Source organism: Struthio camelus, chromosome 3 (assembly GCF_040807025.1).
Source record: "Struthio camelus isolate bStrCam1 chromosome 3, bStrCam1.hap1, whole genome shotgun sequence".
NCBI lineage: Eukaryota > Metazoa > Chordata > Aves > Struthioniformes > Struthionidae > Struthio > Struthio camelus.
The window spans coordinates 134005255-134024168 of NC_090944.1; the positions used below are offsets into that span (position 1 = coordinate 134005255).

The 18914-nt window shown below is 44.1% G+C and overlaps 1 protein-coding gene across 2 annotated transcripts in view; it reads right to left on the reverse strand.

Moving 5' to 3' along the window:
* PCSK2 (proprotein convertase subtilisin/kexin type 2) overlaps positions 1 to 18914 on the reverse strand; it is a 143477-nt gene that overhangs the window by 103904 nt on the left and 20659 nt on the right. Inside the window, exon 1 of one of the 2 annotated variants that reach the window (XM_068940401.1) lies at positions 13501 to 14020. The exons of the other annotated variant lie outside the window; for it this stretch is intronic. Coding sequence (XP_068796502.1) covers positions 13501 to 13686 — 186 coding nt within the window. The 5' untranslated portion in view covers positions 13687 to 14020. Of the gene's footprint in view, positions 1 to 13500; positions 14021 to 18914 lie in introns of those variants that run through there. 2 annotated transcript variants of the gene reach the window in all.

Consider the following 18914-nt stretch of genomic DNA (forward strand, 5'->3'; position numbering starts at 1 on the left):
AGTATCTTTTCCTCTGGAAAAACTGAAGAATAAAGGCAGATGTGGTATCCCAAGACTCTGCAGAATATATGCCTTTGGATTTTATTTGATAACAGCCTTTTCTCTATTGTCCCTATTGCATGCAGCAACCACAGCAAGGAGGCTAAACAGATTTCCCAGTAGGTGGCAATCGGGGGTTTAGTGAACGCAGGGAAGTAAGTGTTAAAAATGGAACCAGTTCCTGGCTGCTGTTACGCTTGCATGTCCAGTTCGTTGTCCGTGCAGAGTTCATCTGAGTTCCCCACACAGTTTATGGCAAAAAAGGACGTACACTAGCACTAGCATTGGACTGTTCAGTCTGATCTAGACTCACTCTCTGGAGTTGGTGATCACTGCTGTTTGGCTGAGAGGCTGAAGTGAAAGCTTAGTAATAACCGTTATGTCCTTATACATGGTTGATGAGAGTCCTGCAAAAAGAAGAGCACCTCAGTCAAATCCTGGGCACTAGGAGGAATTACGGAGCTCATACCCAGCTCCATAAAAGTCATTGCAGGCATCTAGCAGTTGCATTGTCATTTTTAGCAGCAACATATGGCCACTGGGAAAATGAGACACTGCCTCCTCCAATCATTCAACTAAGTGGCTCCATAACAACCACATATACAACAGATAAACATACTCGTTACATAAGATTAATAAAGTAAATACGATTCTACTAGAAGTTGAAATCAACTCAATTTTCTTAAAACAGATGCCAAAAACATACTCGTTACATAAGATTAATAAAGTAAATATGATTCTACTAGAAGTTGAAATCAACTCAATTTTCTTAAAACAGATGCCAGAAACATACTCGTTACATAAGATTAATAAAGTAAATACGATTCTACTAGAAGTTGAAATCAACTCAATTTTCTTAAAACAGATGCCAATAACACAGAATGAAAATATTCACAACTTGGGAGAATTTTACTTATCCTGTTAAAAAAATATGAAAAAGAAGAACAGAAATTAGACTCCAGCCATTCTTTAGGGGCATAGTTCTTAACTCGCTCATGCTAGTCAAGATTTCTTGGAATTACTCCTTAACTAGGCAGTGTAAACTAGATCATAGCCAGAAAACTGAACAGAATTTGACCCAGCTTACTAACTGTAGCTCAGTCAACCGTTGATGGTTAATGTTTTAAGCACAAAATAACAAAAGGATGGTATCCCAAAAGCATTTGGCCGGTTCTACACTTTATGACCAAAGGCCAAGAACGCTTGCGCTATTCACGCTTGTTTCCTGCAATGAATGAGGCAACAGGGCTCTTAGGGGGACTCTGCCAATCGCTCAGGGCTCTTCTGTGTTTCCAGAACATCTCCCAGGACAGTCACGTCCTGCAAGAGTTTTGACCCACCAGACATCCTTCCAGCTGAGATTACTCTACCCACAACCACTTCATTTGCTCCTTCCCTCTCTCTTGTTGCTTCACATGGTAGCACTCTGCTGTAGGACAGAGCCAGGACTAAGCCTCACAGGACAAGAGTTTCAGCTGTACCTTTAATAGCCCTCGCAGCTTTAGCCTTGGCCAATGCTCTAAGGGCCTGTTTTTCAGAGATGCTGAGTAACCTGTTCCTACTGTCATTAGGAGAATTTCAGGCAATTACAGCTATAATATTCTTGTTTCAGTTCTCTCGCATGTAATACAGCATAGTCTAATAGTACTTGTTTACTTACCTCATTTATTGATAGGATTCATTTAATTAATGTTTGCACAGTATTACTGAAATGACAAAATGCCAATGACACTGTCAACATACATTTATGTGTATACATACACATGTAATATATATATGCATGTAATCAGGTACCTCTTCAGCAACAGATATCTGGTAAATGTTTAAATAAGTTTAAATAATACATGATGGAAATCTCTTATTTATATAAGCACATCTGCCTCTGGGAAAACTCATGTTATAAATATAAGAAATAGTCTGATTTAATTATATTCTGCAAATTTAAGTAAGTGGTATTTCTAGTTAAGCTGGATAAATACTGCTGACAAGAATTAGCAAAACTGACAAAGGGCAGTTTAGCTCAATCCTGATCTACATCCCATCTCTCTTTTAAAGCAGGTAACCAAACACTTTGACTACTATTGTCACACTTGAACCTGCTGTCCTATTAGTTCTAAAACCATTGAAATAAAAGTAGTTTGGTATTTTTAAAATAAAAGGTTAAGATACAGTGTGGCCCTGCTGAAAATTACTGGTACTTACCTCTCAGAGAGTGAGAGGAGATAAGACATGGCTACCCACTGACATCTTGAATTTCAGCAGAGCACTTCAGCATCATTTTTTAATCTAATTCCATGCATCAATGCATGTAGGACACAAATATGTGTGCAAAGACTCTGCTAATGTAGTGCCTGAAAACTAAGCCATGAGCTCAGACTTTAATGAAGTAGTGGTATAAATGCAGTTCAGACCAAAATTCGCTGGTTACTGGCAAGAGCTAGTGAAGAAAGCACAAAAAAACGAGAACTGCACTAATGCAAAGATGCTAGCCTTTAACTAACAGCTAAGGAAGATTTGTAGCTCTCTTTCTACTCAAAACCTTTATTCTTTTCTTTTTTTCCCTCCATATCTGTTTAATACCATGCTGCCAAGCAATAACAGACTGAAAGAGCTTCACATGGCGGTTTCTGCTGTTCAGCCACACTGAGCAAGTCTTCCAGTTCCCAGAGAAACAGTCAGCTCCTGGAGAAGATTATGTGCTTTACAGGGTGAGGGAGGGAAGCTGATGGGCAATAATTAGAAACAAAACCGTGATGTTAAATTACAGGGTGGAAGCTCACTGTTGCTTTTTTTTTTTTTTAACTTAAGGTAGCAGGCTTGAAAAGAGCAGGGGAAGGAAGTTCTAAGAAAAACACTTTCAGTGGAGTCAAGAAAGAAAGAAGCTTTGGGGCAGTACTGCTTCCTTCTTCTTATAAAGTTGCTTGATTACGTCAGGAGAAAGTTACAGACATTAGTCACCACTGTTACAAGACCATGTCAGAGATAAATTATTCCATTATTTACACCATCGTGAACCGGAGGCAATTCATCTCAGCTCCAGTCCACAACAGTATGATAGTGACTTCACAAGAGAGGGTAACTAACTGCTCTGAGTGGCTTGGAGAGCTCCATTTAAAGAGGGAACAAAAAGAAGGAACCAGTTCTGCCTTGGTGTTAGCAATAACGATGGCAAAAGAAAGAAAATAGCACTATCTGCCATTCCCCTTTCTCCCAGACCCCATCGACCTTTCAGGCAGCTGTGGAGTAAGTCTCTTTATTGTTTGTTACTACCAATGAGTAAATGACAGCAGTTTATTGCCAGCAGAAACTGTGGTCAATCATCTAGCGTGTGTTGATATGTTATCTTTCTTTTATTACATCAGTCAAGCAAGGCAAACGCAGGTTTTTATTTAGTCACTTAGCACATTTCAGCCTTTAGAGCCTGGAATACTGGTTTCTGTGCCAAGGTATGATACGTTTAACATGAGTAAAATATATTCAGTTAGAAGAGGAAAAAATGGAATTTTAAAGAATGAAATGGAGTATTTTAACCCCATCACATGAAAGAGAGAAAAAATGCATATGTTGTTTCGTCTGCATTTTATTCTGCACTACATCTAAATTGTATGAGAAGTTGAATGGTTTTACAGTTAAGAGAATAAAAGTACATTTGCCTGTGAAGTTTGGAGGTTTTAAAGGGCAATGTAAAAATGAAGAGACTGGAATGCTGCACAGGCCGAAATTCAGATGATGTTCAGATCCACAACTGTCACTCCTCCGATGTTAACAATTAATTTTTCCAAACTTGAAAATACACTCATGTTCTGATTTTTGATACTTCTTGATGCAAGCTCAGAAGTGACAATTCTGCATGAAAGTTGGTTCAGAGTCCCTCTTAAATCCTTACATTTGGTTGATGCACATTTCTAAGTTAACTGATACCGGGAAACATGCGATCCCTGGAGGACTGATGGGAATTCACCAGTCATAGCTAAAAGCCTTCAACAGAGGTTTCTGCTGCACTTGGCAGGGCATAAATAAGTGAGAAAAGACAGTGTTCACCCACCCAGAGAGCTGATTTCAGAATCCCAGCCCTTTGTTTCCCGTGTGTTTTATACTGCACAAATGAGCGGAAAGGAGGATCCTGTGCCATCTGCAGAGCACAGGCTTCTTTAACTACCTGAACAAGGAAGAGATTCCCCTCTTTAGGTCTAGTTTGATATCCAATACCTTTCTAGTAAGACTGCCGGTGTCTCTTCTTGACAACAACGAAGTATATATTTGTTAGGTTTTAAGGTTTCCACGTGTTGGTTCTACACCCTAGCAGGACGCAGGTCTGACACACTATTTCCCTTTTGCTCATCAGGTAAGCAAATAATCTAGTTCGGTCATGAGTATCTGGAACACACTTTTGCTGACTGGTTTGATGTAAACACTGAGGTCACTCTTTCCATTTGCTTTATGTGGACAAAGAAGTTAAGAATGTAACATTTACACAGAAGTTTTGTTTGAGATGTTAGATAATACACGGCAAAGAACATTATGTCGCTTCTTGAGTGAGTAAACCAGAGACATCACTACCTAGCTGATACATTTATAATCCCAGCGCATGAATAGTGAGCCTGGGCTAGTTTGCAGTTCCCTTTTTCAGGTACGGGGCCTCAACACTGGCCGAACACATCCCGCATTCCCCTGACTTTGACTTTCGAGCTACTGTCGTAAATCCATGTCCAAACAGGATTTCATGCTGGCTGATAAACTGTGTGTGGTGGCCACAGAGCATTTCACACAACACGCTACCCAAGCACCAATCTCTGGGACACCTATCCCAAAGCGGAGCCCGTGACCGCTGAGCTGAAACAAAATCTCCATTTCGGTAGTACAGGGTTAGCTTCTTCCATAAACTTAGGAGGGTTAAACGCAGAGCTCCTGCTGATTTACAGCAAAAGCAACACACCAGCTTCCTTCTGGTTGTTTAGAAAAATCCTGCCGTTGGCAGTCAAGCACTTCAGCTTCCTCCCGCTAGAGGCCAGCGAGAGAGGGAAGCAGCGGGCTGCTCGCTGCAGTTTTTATAGTCAACACGCAGCCAGCATCCTGTAGAGACTTGACCCATTTAATTAAGTATTTGTGAAAGTTCAAATAAAAAGAAAAAACAAACAGGGTTTTCTGAGGACTAGGACAGCGCTATAGGACAAGATAAATTTGAGATCCATAAAACCCGGCACTGCGTTGTTTACTACATTTCTCACAGAAATTAGCTGCACAAACGACAGACCAGAAGTGCACAAGAGGGTTTCCTAAGTATAATATTTTAATCAGACCTGGCAGAATTTATCATTTTATCATTCTGGCTTGATTCCCACCTCACAGAACTACCCATGAGCATGGATAATTCTCTGGACTTACTAACTGACTGTATCTACCAAATAAATTCTACACAGATTTCAGCAATGACTTTGCAAGTGCTTTATTACAGGCATTTGAAACTTCAGTTGCATGGATTAATCTTAACTGGAATAATTCCACAGATTGAGGAGGGAAAGAGTCACATTCAAACTTCTACTGAGCTACACTTTAAAGTATTACCAGTATAACTATTCTAGGAAGAGTCTGATTTTTTTTTTAACGGCATGGTCAGACAGGTAAAAGCTCTAATTTAAATGAAATTTCTGCTACACTGATAGTAACTATACTGCAGTTGGGTTTGTTTTCCCATTTTAACTACAACAGTACAGTTACAGCAGTAGAAGTTTTCTAAGAGTGGGTAGGGTGTTATATCTTATCACCTAACATATTTTGTGAGAAGGATACAAGGCTATCTATCTTCCTCGTTCACACAAAAGTTGGTTCTTCTAAAAGATAACAGAAGTTTAAGCATCCCACAGTGCATCACCTCAGTGCTTCTGAAGGAGCCAAGCCTACCAGCATGGTCAGTCTCCAAGACCATTCACCCGTTAAGAAATAAATGCCAAGGATGCCACAGGTTTGGAGACAGAAGCACTTCACCTTAGAGCTGGGAGAGGATTGACAATTTATTTGTTTAGCGATTCAAACTGGATGTGAACTCCCGACCTAGAAACAAAAGGCTCTACCCTTTCACCGCAACTTAGACCATCTGGTTCTGGCTGTCACATGGCAATAGGATCTGCCCATCTGACCTTATACCAAAAAACAAGCTTCCAAGAGAGGGCACCATTGCAGTTATTCTTCTGCTGCACAGGTCTGTAGCCTCAGGACTGGGGAGAAATTCAACTTTGATGTAAGTAATAGCAATAGATATCCACATCGTCTCTTAAAAATAGCCTTCAGACTGCCCTCAACACCTGAAAAACCTACCCAGAAGACTGAGAGCTACAAGCAGTGTCCTAGACAGAGCAACAGCATGTGAGATCCCCAAAGTTCAAATGCATACAGGCAGTTAATATATCCATATTTTGTTTACAGAGCTGAGAAATAAACTGGAAGTCATCTGCAAGCAGTTATCTGGGCGAAGGAAGGAGGACTCAGGCTGACAGCAGGACTGAGTAGTCATAGGCAGTGATATCATATTACTGATCTTTCTTTATGTAGAGCTGATTTTAAAATAATACCCTTGACTTGTAAATCCCATAGCACAGATTTGAAATAACTAAGGAACTGGCAGACTTGAAGTGAAGGAAACAAAGTAAGAGATCTGTTTCATATATGTTAATCCTGTCACTCCCAGTGCAAGTCTTGAACCTTATTCGTGCAGCACAGGAATCTCTGCATGCCGCTATGATTCTTTTACATGGAGGCATACAAGGGAGTGAAATAAAGCGGGGAGCTGAAGTGACTGCATGCAATATTTAATGGAATTTCACTGACAGAGGAAAAGAAATGTTACCAGGGTCAGGAGACACGTGATAGAGCAATAGTTTATCTTCTGCCCTACAGTGTCAATAAGGACCTCCTTGTGGCTGCTCTGCAGGTGCTTCCTCGACCTCACAGGTACTCCTCGGAGCAGGGGCTGCAGAAAACAACAAGCTGGGGGCCCACTGGCTGTTTCTGATATCTGTGGTGGCACACTGTCCTGAGACTGCTGGCTAGGGAAGACTGGCTCTGCTCTGTTGGCATGGCCAGCAGGTGGGAACCTGACGGAGCTTCCTTGCTCCACCAGCTTCAGCGAAGTGAGGGAAGGAGCAGGTGACAGGGGACCCCCCCAGCATTCCTGCTCTGAGCACCAATGCTCCTCAGCCCCTCAAACCGTGAGCTGCTTCTTGGAGCAGAAAGCTGTCCCTGGCGCCTTCATACCACACCACAAGCTGTCGTCGGGCAGACACGCAGGCTAGACCAGAGGACAGCAGGCTAGTACACACCATGTGCAGTTCTGGTCTGCTGTGACTGCAACTTCCTGGAAATGCCATTCACTTCCTTGTATATTTTTCTATTTTTCTCCATGACACTGGGAAGATTAATAAAATGTAAATGAAAATAAATAACTACACATCCCCACATGGACTTGCAGCATCAGAAAAAACAAGTAAAAAAAAGAATTACTATCACTGCAGTGCATTTCCTGGGTCTCTACCACATGTTCAATTTTGCCAATGTATTGAAAGAGCTGTTGCAAAATGTAACATTATCCAGAGTAGAAGCAATGCAGATTAAATAAAATTATAAATGTGGGCAGCTTTATAAATAGCCATAATTTTGTATCTTCATGTTTACTGAGCTACGGCTCAGTAAACAAAACAAAACTTATCTGTAAAGGTAAGGTTTAATGTGTATATTTTGCCAGGAAACAGAAATGCACGCTGTTTCAAAACAGTAATAGAGTAGTTACAGCAGGGATCTGTAGTAGGGGAGTCTGACCTTCTTGTTTTATATTCAAATAATAAACGCTATGAAAAGTTGACAAGGTAATCATTTTAAACTTCAAACAGAATGCTCACCACCAACAAACACGTTTGAGTCTCGGGTAAAGAAGGAGCTCTAGAGACATTGGTTTAGGGATGTGCTTGAACCTGAGTTTTACGTTCTTCTTTATGTTGACAGCTTTACAGTTTTCATAGGCATAAGCAAGTATATTTAAGTAACAGCAGATTTTTTTGTTCTCGGTTGGCCAGCCAAAGTGTTTGCTCCTGGGACTATTTCTGCGTCCAAGGCAGAATGCAAAATAAACAAACAAAAAACACACCACTGTGAGAGAACAGCTTCTTTTCACACTTCTCCAATCATACATGAGGCCAATTCTCAACTACCACAGTGAAACTCTGATTTAATTCCGCTGACTTCAACAGGATTTCTCTCGAGTGTAAATCGGAGCAAACGGGACTTCCCAGCCAGGACCTGGCGACAGGCAGACTGGACTCCTGCCGTGACAAACTGACAAGGATCCCCCCCAACCCAGATGGCTCATCTTTCCGTCTCTCTTCAGTTACTTTCTTCCACGGCTTTTCTGGAAAAGGGAGCCCTCCATCACCACCCAGCAGCGTGCCTTACCAGCCGCAGGATCAAACTTCTCCTATTAGCTAATCGTTTTTTCCCCTAATTTGAACACATCAGCTCAGACTACCTCTTGGAAACTGAAGCATTGTCTCTTACAGAGATCCATTACAATTTCGGTGGTTGCACAATTTGCATTTGTACAGAATTTACTTCTTCTTATCTTAGTAATATAAAATTGCAACAGTGAAATCTAGGAAATGACAGTTTTTAGTTTTCTTACCAAAAGATTGTACCTTCCATCCCCAAAGAGGTTTTTCTGTTTCCTTAATAAGGGATCACTTTGTGTGAACAAACATCCTTTCCTCTAGGCTAGCATTAAACACAGAGGCAATTAATTATTTAAGGTGTGTTAGCGCGCGGAAACACTGCAGTCTGAGGCCTGAGCTCAAGCCCTCAGACTCCAGCGGGCCCACGCAGGGCAACGCCGGCTCTCAGCCGCCTCTCCGCACGGGATGCTCCCTTGCCGCAGCGCCTGTTTCCTCGCTAGAGGCACCGGCTGCTCCCTCGCTGCCTGGCCAGAAGTGACGCTGGCATGAGCGCTCGCTCCATCGCAAAGTAGGGACCAGCACGTACGCACAAACTGGCTGGCACAAGAGCCCAGCTGAGAGCCTGGCGAAGCATTCACCCTTCTTTCCGCTTCATTGCTACACGCGCAGCCAGTACTGGGGGGAAAGTAAGGAGAGTGTGTAAGGAGTGAGTGTGTGAATTTGTGCGTGTGTGTCTATGGGTCTGTGTGTGCGCAGAGACACACAAAAACACATACCCAGAGTCAGCATTTCTTACTGGCACAGAAGTGCGAGATGGTCCTGTCTAACCATCACAGTGCATTTGGGGTATGCAGAAACGTAGCCTAGCACCTCAAATATCTAGATAGGCAAGCACCTCTTCTGCAGATTTAGGGGCTGATCTACAAAGACGAGGATTTTCAGGGCTTCAGCATCTGGACCTTGTGGATGAAATTGTCAGGGTCCCTGAAGCATATCCCTGAGAAGAGCTCCCAAAACTGCAAACTCATTATTCTGCCTGCTGGTCTGCTTTCCACACTCTCTCAACTGCTGACCCAGAAGCTCCCAGCCTAGATGCAGAAAAAGTGGGCTGTCACAGCAAGAAGTCTGGCTTGTTTTTCTGTGAAGTTTTGCTTTTGATAAATCTGCATTTTGCTATGCAAAAAAACCCCAAGCTCCCAGTGTTTCACCCAGAAATTCCTGGCCAGCTCCACAAAGCTTAGATCTCAACCAGCAGCCTCCTAAACAAAAATGGGAAAAAGAAAAGAACTGCCGAGAGAGTTACCTTGGATTTTGTCAGAACTGGAGGGAAGGTTAATAGTTTTTAATAGATCAGGTGATACATCCAGGAAAAAAACATATAAGCTTTGAGACACACACAGTTCTCCATGTTTTAAAATCCAGGTGTGGTTCTTATTTTCAAATCTGAGGGCACTGAATACCAGTTATATAACAGCCTCACCTCAGTGCTACCAAAAGTGGAATATTTAGATATGATGTCATTTTGTAGATTGTATCAGCCTCTATGTTGCTGATGAAATGGAAAGAGATGCCTAAACTCCAGTCTCCAATTAGGAGACCTTTCTGAGTGCTTCTTCCAACTCTCTTTTTTAGAAAGGAACTGCAAGGAAAGATGCTGAAATCAGGAAGCAGCACTTAAATATTGCTTTTTCAGCCTGTACTAAGAGGTGTTTTCTGGTGGCAACCATGCCAGAAGGCAAGTAAAAAGGAGGGAAAAAGGTCCTTTAGTAGTTCTCACAATTTAATAAAATGTAGTTATTTTGGGGGCTGTCTGATGATTCCTGAATCCTTGAAGTTGGTAAGACTAACTATGTTAAGGAAAGCATATGTTTTATGATAATATCTGTTTCATTAGGAATATATAGAATCAATTTTGGCAAGTACAACGGATGGAAAAAGTACAAACTTTAAAGCTTCAAAGAACACAGTTAGAGTTATAAGGAGAAGGTCTGAACTCAAGATAATTCAGGAGAAGTCAGAGAAAAATTGGCCAGTGTTTTTGAGACTGTCTTATGTCAGGGTCCTAAATCTATACAAAGAAACCTCTTTTGATGAGTGCAGAGCCCTTCTCAGTCAATTCAATAAGCACTGAATCTAAATCACGCATTTTTGCCCACCTTAAGTCTTGCAGCAGTTTCAGAATGATGAGAGGAAACCGGGCCAAAGAATCAATTAGAAAGACACCAAACTGTTCATGACATTAATCTTCAAAGCAATGTTTTCTCTTATACTTCTGCAGAAATCTGTTGTTAAATAACTACAATATGCATTAGCTCAGAATTTATCTTTGTTATTATGAAACGCTGTGAGTATTAAAAATATGTAATTTAAAAATCAGCTCCCATGAAGTGATGGTAAAACAGGTCTGTGATACATAACAAGTATAAAAGAAATCCCTCCCATATATAACTTAAATCCACACACAGAAAAAAGCTGAATCTGCCTCTGTACTAACGTTGGGAAAGTACTTACAATAGGAATACCTGCCCTGAAATAAAGGTGGCTATTGTCAGAGGATAGCTCTACTCCAGTACAGGTAAGGGTACCTGAATTTGGTTTAAGTAAAAAATTCATTATATAGTCCAAAAAGTATGTGACAGCATGTATCTACACACGATACTTTCCCTGGAGAGTTTACAGCCAATAGGTCTGTTCCCTTATGCATAGATGTCCGTGTTTAACTTTCTGCGTGAGAGCTGAATCTGCAGACTGTAAGCTGAGATGCTAGACATGCCTCATGATAGCACAACAGATTAGGAGACTCTTCGGTTCAGCAGTACTGAAAAGACACCACAGTAGATGGCACAAGCTTTTACTAACGCTCGACTATCGCCTCGCAAGCCCTGCTACAGATTTCCGCTGCAGAACGGAGATTGTTATCAGTCTCTAATGGATTATCCTCCGACTGAGACAACTAAATGACAAACCTTCCAAACTTTTCCTATTCCTTAAAATTCCTTAAAATTGCAGATAGGAAGGGGCTATTTTTTTTGCGTTTGTGGGGGAGGCGGGGGAGGCTTTCTAGCTTTTCAGGGAGCAGGATGATGTAACCTAGAAATCAGTTGGGACAGCGTGAGCATGGTGCGGGAGCCCTGGCCACCGTCTGCCCCCCACGCCGCGAGCGCGCGCACGGCACACCAGGGCTCTGCTGGGCTTCGTTCCTAGAGAGAGCGGTGTCCGCCGGGGACGGCCTCCCCGCCGCACGTACTGGAAAGCAGCTTCTCTCCTCCTGCGCTCCCAGGGGACTTCCCTCCAGCTCTCTGCTGACACGAGCCACAGGACTGATTTCCACAAGGAACCTGTATGTCTCCTGATGTGCCCCAGCACCCTGGGGAGAGGCACGGTGGAGGGGAGAGGAAATAACGCCCCAGAAAGCGCACTTCTTCATCCTGCAAAGCCCTCTCTCTCCTTTCTCTTCCCCTGTCTGGCTCACAGGTTCATTTGAAAGCATCTAGCAAAGGCGGAAAGAAATTAAGCTCTGTGGAAGGATACCCTTCTCTCCTCCTGGGGCCTTACCAGCCAGAGCCCCAGCGTAGCAGGGAGAGAGAGCAGGCAGAGGGGCATAAAAAGAGAAAACTATTGACCAAAGAGACTATACCTAGGGAGTTTCATAAAACATGATCTCAGCTCCGCAAGGGATCCCTTTCAAAGGGCATCAGCAGCCAACCCTTCCACTACCCGGGCAAGACGGTGAGCCCAAAACAAAAGCATCATACCAGCAGCAGGACTTGGCTGTGGTCAAAGCAATAACGATTTTGCCCTCATTTCTCTAATGAGCCCCCACTGGAGTTGAGATAAGGCAGCCCAAGGAAGGGGGTGCCTTACTTTCATATGCTTTTTTAAATTTGCTTTAATTTCTTTTAAATCAAGGGTTCAATTCATTTCACTTATTCAAGTTCTGGGTGTGATTCCTATTCACTTCCTTGGAAGCTGGATCAGCTTCTCATTGCATAACTACCAAGGAAAGAAAAAAAAAACAGACAACCAACACATAGCAGCAATGCTTACACAGCTTGCTTTCCCTGCACGCTCCTCCAAGCCGAGTGCTGCTTGGGCATTAAGACTGCCAGGAATCGTATGGACCAGGGCACTCCATTAGTCTCTCTCCTCCTGTCTTCACCTCAGATCTGACTGTACCCTAAAATATTTAGGGATCTAACTATTATTTGAATGGGAGAGGTTTCCAGGGGAGCTGGGCTCCTCAGGAGCTGGGAAGAGACTCCCAGCCACTGTGGCTACCTGAGATTTCCTAAGACCTCAGGACAGACAACTGCCTCCACTGATACTTCAAGTTTGACAGCTTATACTAGTCAGTGGCACGCACAGATTGCTTATCACGGTTATTATCGAGCAGCCTCTCCGGCCAGGGAATGCCCTGTTTTGCCGTGAAAATAGCAAGGAATATCAAGGAAGCAGCCAGCCTTGCAAACTTAAGTGTCAAAACCCGTGTGAAAGCTCCCATTTCAATTATGTGCAAGCTTCTCCATGGAGATGCGGCTTTAATTATTTTCTAAGTGCTGGGGGCTCTGAGCAGCTCCAGTTTCAGCGGCGCGCCGGCAGCCGCTCCTGCGCCCAGCCCCGCAGGATGGGAGCTCCGCTGGAGGATGTTTACATAGTAAGTCAGAAGGCACCGAGCTACCATGTGGGAAACTCCTCGCTCTGCAGTCCACGAACATCGCCCAGCTGGGCCGCTGCGGAGTTGCAATGGCTGTCTGCACTGATAAACGTGCGCCTCCTCGGGAAGGAGAGGGGGGGTTTAAGGCGAGGCGGCTCGGACATCCCCGCTCCATCCCTCCTCCGCAGGTGAACTCCCCGGCAGGACCCCCGGCGGCGGGGCGGGCGGGGGGGGGGGGCACCCCAAACCTGCCCCCCGGCGCCGGCTGCCGGGAAATCCGCATGCCCTCAGCCCAACGTGAAGGGCACCGCCGCGCAGCTCCCAAACTTGCGCGGCTGCTCCGCCGCCGGCCCTGCGCACCCCTGCGCTTACCTTGCGCACCCCGCCGAAGCCGTGCTCCGCCGCCACCCGCTCGGCCTCCGCCGGGCCCCCGCCGTGCAGCTCCACCAAGAAATGGTTGGTGTAGACGGCTCCCCGGGCCGGGGCGCCGAGGAAGAAGAGGAGGAAGAGGAGGAGGAGGAGGAGGGCGCCCCGCAGCAGCGGCGGCCCCGCCGGCATGGCCCCGCGCTGCGCGCCCGCGGAGGCAGGCAGCCCGCCGCGCCGCGGGCAGGGCGCCGCGGGGGAATCGGCCAAAAAGCAGCGGAAGAAATTTTAAAAATCCAAAAAATAAATAAATGAATTAATTAAACCGCCGGAGGAAGGAGCGGCCGCGGCGCGGAGAGGAGCAGGGCGGCGGGGCCCGGCCGGGGCTGCTGGGGGCTGCTCCGGGGAGCCTGTGCGGGTGTGTGAGTGTGAGTGCGAGTGAGCGTGAGTGTGTGTGAGTGTGTGCGGGTGTGTGCGCGCTGCCAGATCTGCATTTTCAGCCCCTCCTCATCTCCAATTCAGCGGCGGCTGGAGGGAAAGCACCAGCCGGGAGGGGAGCTTGCCGCGCTGCCAATCACGGCCAAGGAGGATCGCCCCCCGCTCCCCCCCCCCGGCACACAGCTCACACCCCCTACACATCTCACCCCTCACAACCCGCCGACACACACCCTCGCACACCTCACACCCACCCACCCCACACGCCCCTCACTCCCGCACCCCACGCATACATCACACCCCATACACCCCTCACAGCCCCCCCCCGCATCCCCCCGCAGACCCCTCACACACCTCACACCGTGGATGAGCACCCACAGCAGCCCCCCAGGACTGCCCAGCCCAGCCCAGCCCAGGACCTGCCTGCCAACCCTCCCGCTCCGCTTCCCGTGGGGCTGAGAAGCCCCGAAGGGGGCCAGACCCTTAGAGCAGGGGCGGACATGCAGGCAGCTGTGAGCTCAGGAGGCCTGAATACTCCCGGGGCTGCCTGTCCCTTGGGCAAGACCCCCATAGGTCGGGGGCAGCCGTGAGCATGCTCTGGGGGCCAGCCCCCAACCCCTCTTGGGAGCTCGGTGAGCACCAAGTTCCTGGGAGCGCGTCCCGCACACCCCCTCGTCCTGCACCAGCCGACCAGGGGCGACGAGCAAGGTGCCACCATCCCCCTTTCTGCAGAAGCCAAGGCACAGACAGATGACCAGCGATTCCCCCTGACAAAGCCTGGGGAAAACCCTCATGTCCAGGGCCCCAGCTCGGAGCTCTGACCACTAGTCTGCACTGTCCAGCAGCTCGGCTGAGCCCGGGAGCGCTGGGGTCCGGGTTCAGCGAGCAATTCTCACACGTGAGTTTGCAGGGAAATCACTGGCATGAAGCCACCTTTGCATTCGCTTTGGTGAGGCAGCCAAGGATGGGGGAACTTTTCATGTGTTGGTGGGATGTCAGACAATGCCAGTGCCTCAAGGGACGGGAACTCCATTCTGTAAAATCAATCTGCAGTTTTCAAAACTCCAAGTGGAAAGGAACAGTACAGAATATTCAAGCTTATGTCAAGAGATATTTTTTTAGCTTGTTCCTACAAATACGCTTGTTAATCCGTCACTCTAAAGGTTAATCCTTTGATTGATTCCTGAATGGTCCCCCAGGAAAGACTCAGGGCACAGAAAGCATGCAAAGTTGGTACTGTCTTTAAAACAAACAAAATGATAGATTTACTGTAATCCATTCTACAAACGGTCAAATGGTGTACCGAACTTAAATCAATCTGAAAAACAAAGGAAAGAAACAAAGATCACAAGCAAGCGAGACTCTTCCTCCATTATCCTAAAATGCTTTAGAAAATGACAGAAGAGCTCACCACGTGATTGTGAATCCAAATGGGTGTTGATTTGTCATGACAAATTATTGATTTCCTTCTTCTGGATAAAAGAAAATCCCTATTCAAACAGAAGGGAAATGGTAACTTGGAGCCTGATCCAAAACCCATTTAAATCAACAGAAGTGCTGTAAATGAATGATTGATGTTGGAAAAAAAATCAAACATTGGGGAAAGTTAAAACATTACAAATGGCACAGCGAAGAAGGAAAACATCTTTGCAGCCTCATTAAGAGACTATGTCAATAGAATGCTGCTTTTAGATGCCTATTCTAAGCATAGATAGTTATTAAAAATAACTTTATATGTTATTTCTTAGAGTCAAGTTGTTTGCTTTCATCAATATTCAGCAACACCTCTCCTCACAGCATCTCCCCCAGTATTAAAGCGGATTCTGCTGTGTGACATGTTACCAGGTTACTTGAAGCCTGTGAGACTCTCAGGTCAGCAATACCTGCTGGAGACTGCTACACAGCCAGTGGAAGCCCTAGTGGTTTCCCATACACGGCTGTTCCTCAGGATAAGAGGCTAAGAGGGGAAAAAAGGCAGAAGATAGGGAATTTCTCTGCTTTAAAATTCCCTTTCTGTAAAAATATATGTAAGCTTTCTTCTCACAAAGGTCTTCCTTTGGCTGACATGCCTCTTTCCAGTATGTTGCCAATATGTAGAAAGAGGAACATCAGTAACTCAGAGCAGTGGAGTGGCCCTCCTGGCTCCATCAAATTAGCAAGAGAAGATCCTGCACACATTTGGAAACTGAGACCATATCACAAATCTGGATCAGGAGTGTATGCTTCCTAAGTCAATCACAGAGTATTTTCTGACAACCCCTACTGCCAGGTGACAGTACCATGGAAAGTGATGCCACTGAAGAATATACATGGTAGGGACATTGCAATGCCAAGGAGATAGCATCAACTGGCTCTAGCTTATAAACTTCAAAATGTTGAGCTTTGATGGTTCCAGTTATGTGGCAATGTTAAAAAAAAAAAAAAGAGAGAGAGAGAGAGAGAGAGAGAGAGATTAGGTTAGGAAAGGTGGGTTAAAAAGACAGCTCTGAGTAACATCATAAAGAAAAAAATTCAGTTCAAAGAGGCTATTTAAGAGAAAAAATGGCCGTTCTGATTTGATCATTACAGAAGTTTAAGACCAGACAGGACCACTGGGATGTCTAACCTAATGCTTTATGTAAGCTATAGGACTCTTCTATATAAATTCTTGCTTTAGATCTGTTGTGCCTTTTTTTTTTTTTTTTATGTAGCAATCTTGAGTTACAAATCAAGACTGATCCATTATAGCCATTTTGGAGATGTTCCAAAGACTGCTTATAGCCATTTAAAAAAAAAATTGTAATTGTGCCTCTTTTTAAATATGAATTAGTCCGGCACTGACTTCTTGACATTGTTTTTGTTATGCATGTCTGCTGAACTACTGAACTGCTGAACTTTTATCAAACTTCTCCTCCCCAGATAGTAGCTTTAAGGTTGTGATGATAAAGACATCTAGATAGCACTTCCTGAATCCCTTTATGTAAGGCATATTTTCTAGCCCTTCAACCATTCCTATTAAACCTTTTAAAATTTATTACCATCCTCCTTGAATGCAAACCATAACTGCACTATGTATTTCACCGGAGGTCAGGCCAGTGTTAAATGGTTGTTATATCACATTCCTATTCTTTTCAGGTACCCGCTGTTTCACCAGCAAGGATTTCATTTGCTCTCCTTCCACAGTGTTTCCCTGAAGTTCAGCTAAGTAGCCATGCTGAGGCATAACACCTTTCATCTCCTTCGAGCTCTCTTCAGGACTGCCACTTTGCAGGACAGCTTATTATACCCAACACAGCCAATGATCTTTGTCCCTAGATATATATTACCTTATTTTATTGAAATACATGTCATTTACTTCCATGCAGCTTTCCAAACAATCCAGATCATTCAGCACTCCTCTCTTTTATTGTTTATGACTTCCTTCTTTAACTTACAAACTTTATCAGTAATGAATTTACATTGATGCACTGGATTTAGCAAGATCTTACAGAGATCATTTCTTGGCCCCAGTCCTCTGGAACATCTCCAGAAACAAATCAACTTCAGCAATGATTCCCACTTTGTAATTACACTTAAGGACCTAGCATTTAATCAGGTTTTAGTCTGTTTCATAAATGCCATTTTGATTTTGTATCCAATTTTTTCATCAACATGTCATGCAATATCAAGTGTCTCCCAGACAGAAACAACACTGTTGTATACACAAAGAATCAAAAAACTTTGACGTTTTTTTCCAACTACATCAGTTATTCCAGTAAAACAGATTAAATTGCACCATAAATCTTGCCTCATCTAACAGAAGACTAATAAGCAACACTACCAGTTTCACCAGTCAAAACCAAAATAGTCAAAAATGACAAAAAATGATAAAGTTCATTTTACTATTCTAGTTCCCAAATGGATTGCTGACTATATCTTTAAAAAACCATTAAATTACATTACTGATTATTTTACAAGAAGTAATTGGCATTCAACATGAGGTCAAAAAAGTGCTAACATTAACAGAGGTGTTTCTTTCTGTGGGGACTGCACTGCATGGTAGCATGCCAAAAATGTCAGAAGGATTTTTAAGAATTCCTTTCCTCACTGTGGAAGCCAATTGACTCCAAAGTACAAGATTTAAATTGCTTACATCTTTCATCATCCTAGCAGGTGTATGAGCTGTGGCACTCTGAAAAGCCAGAAACAGAATATTGCAATAATCAAATTTCACAGTTCTGAGAGAGTGAATCACATGAGCCTCCTTTTGCACAAGCTTGGACCTCCCTTAAATGAATCTTTCTAAAGTTGTGAAGTGAGCCAACAACCATGCTTTCAGTGAACTCTGGAGCAGGCTCAATGATAATACCTACATTTGGAGCAACACAAATAGGGCTAAGAGGGCATGAAGAGAGATTTTGAAGAACAGAACTGGATGCATATTTTAAAAAAAACATGCTTGAGTGAAACGCTACTTTTTGACAGTCATGTTTAGAATTTATTAGGACAGGTAATGAACAGGCATACTCGAAGAAAAGGAAGAAGTAAAGCTCTATATTCTCTGCATATGCAGAATACTAGAGCATTCGTGTAATTGTATGTACAATTTGAAAAGAATAGAGGGAAATGCAACCAGAAACTTCTTTTAGACCCACAGGTATGAGTTGGCCCACTTCAGCTACAGAATTAAAGCCACTTCAAAAAGATGCCAGAACATGTACTCTAAAGGTATGTCTGCACCTCAGCCTTTGCTGTGGATCATCTTGTGACAGTATATAACAGCAGGTTTTAAACTGCTTTGTTCTGGTATTGAGCAGCATTGGTATGAGGAAAGCAAAGCCAAGACCACAGAAAATTAGCCCAGAGAGAGTTACTATACGTTTTGGGCTGCTTGCCAAATCAGGCATGACCATCCTAAAGTGGGTTTTCATAAAACACATCTGGGTTACTTGAGCACAACGATGAAGAGACAGATGTATGAGTTATCACAGCAAACTGATGAAGCCAAGAAAGACCAGTGTCTCTTGTGG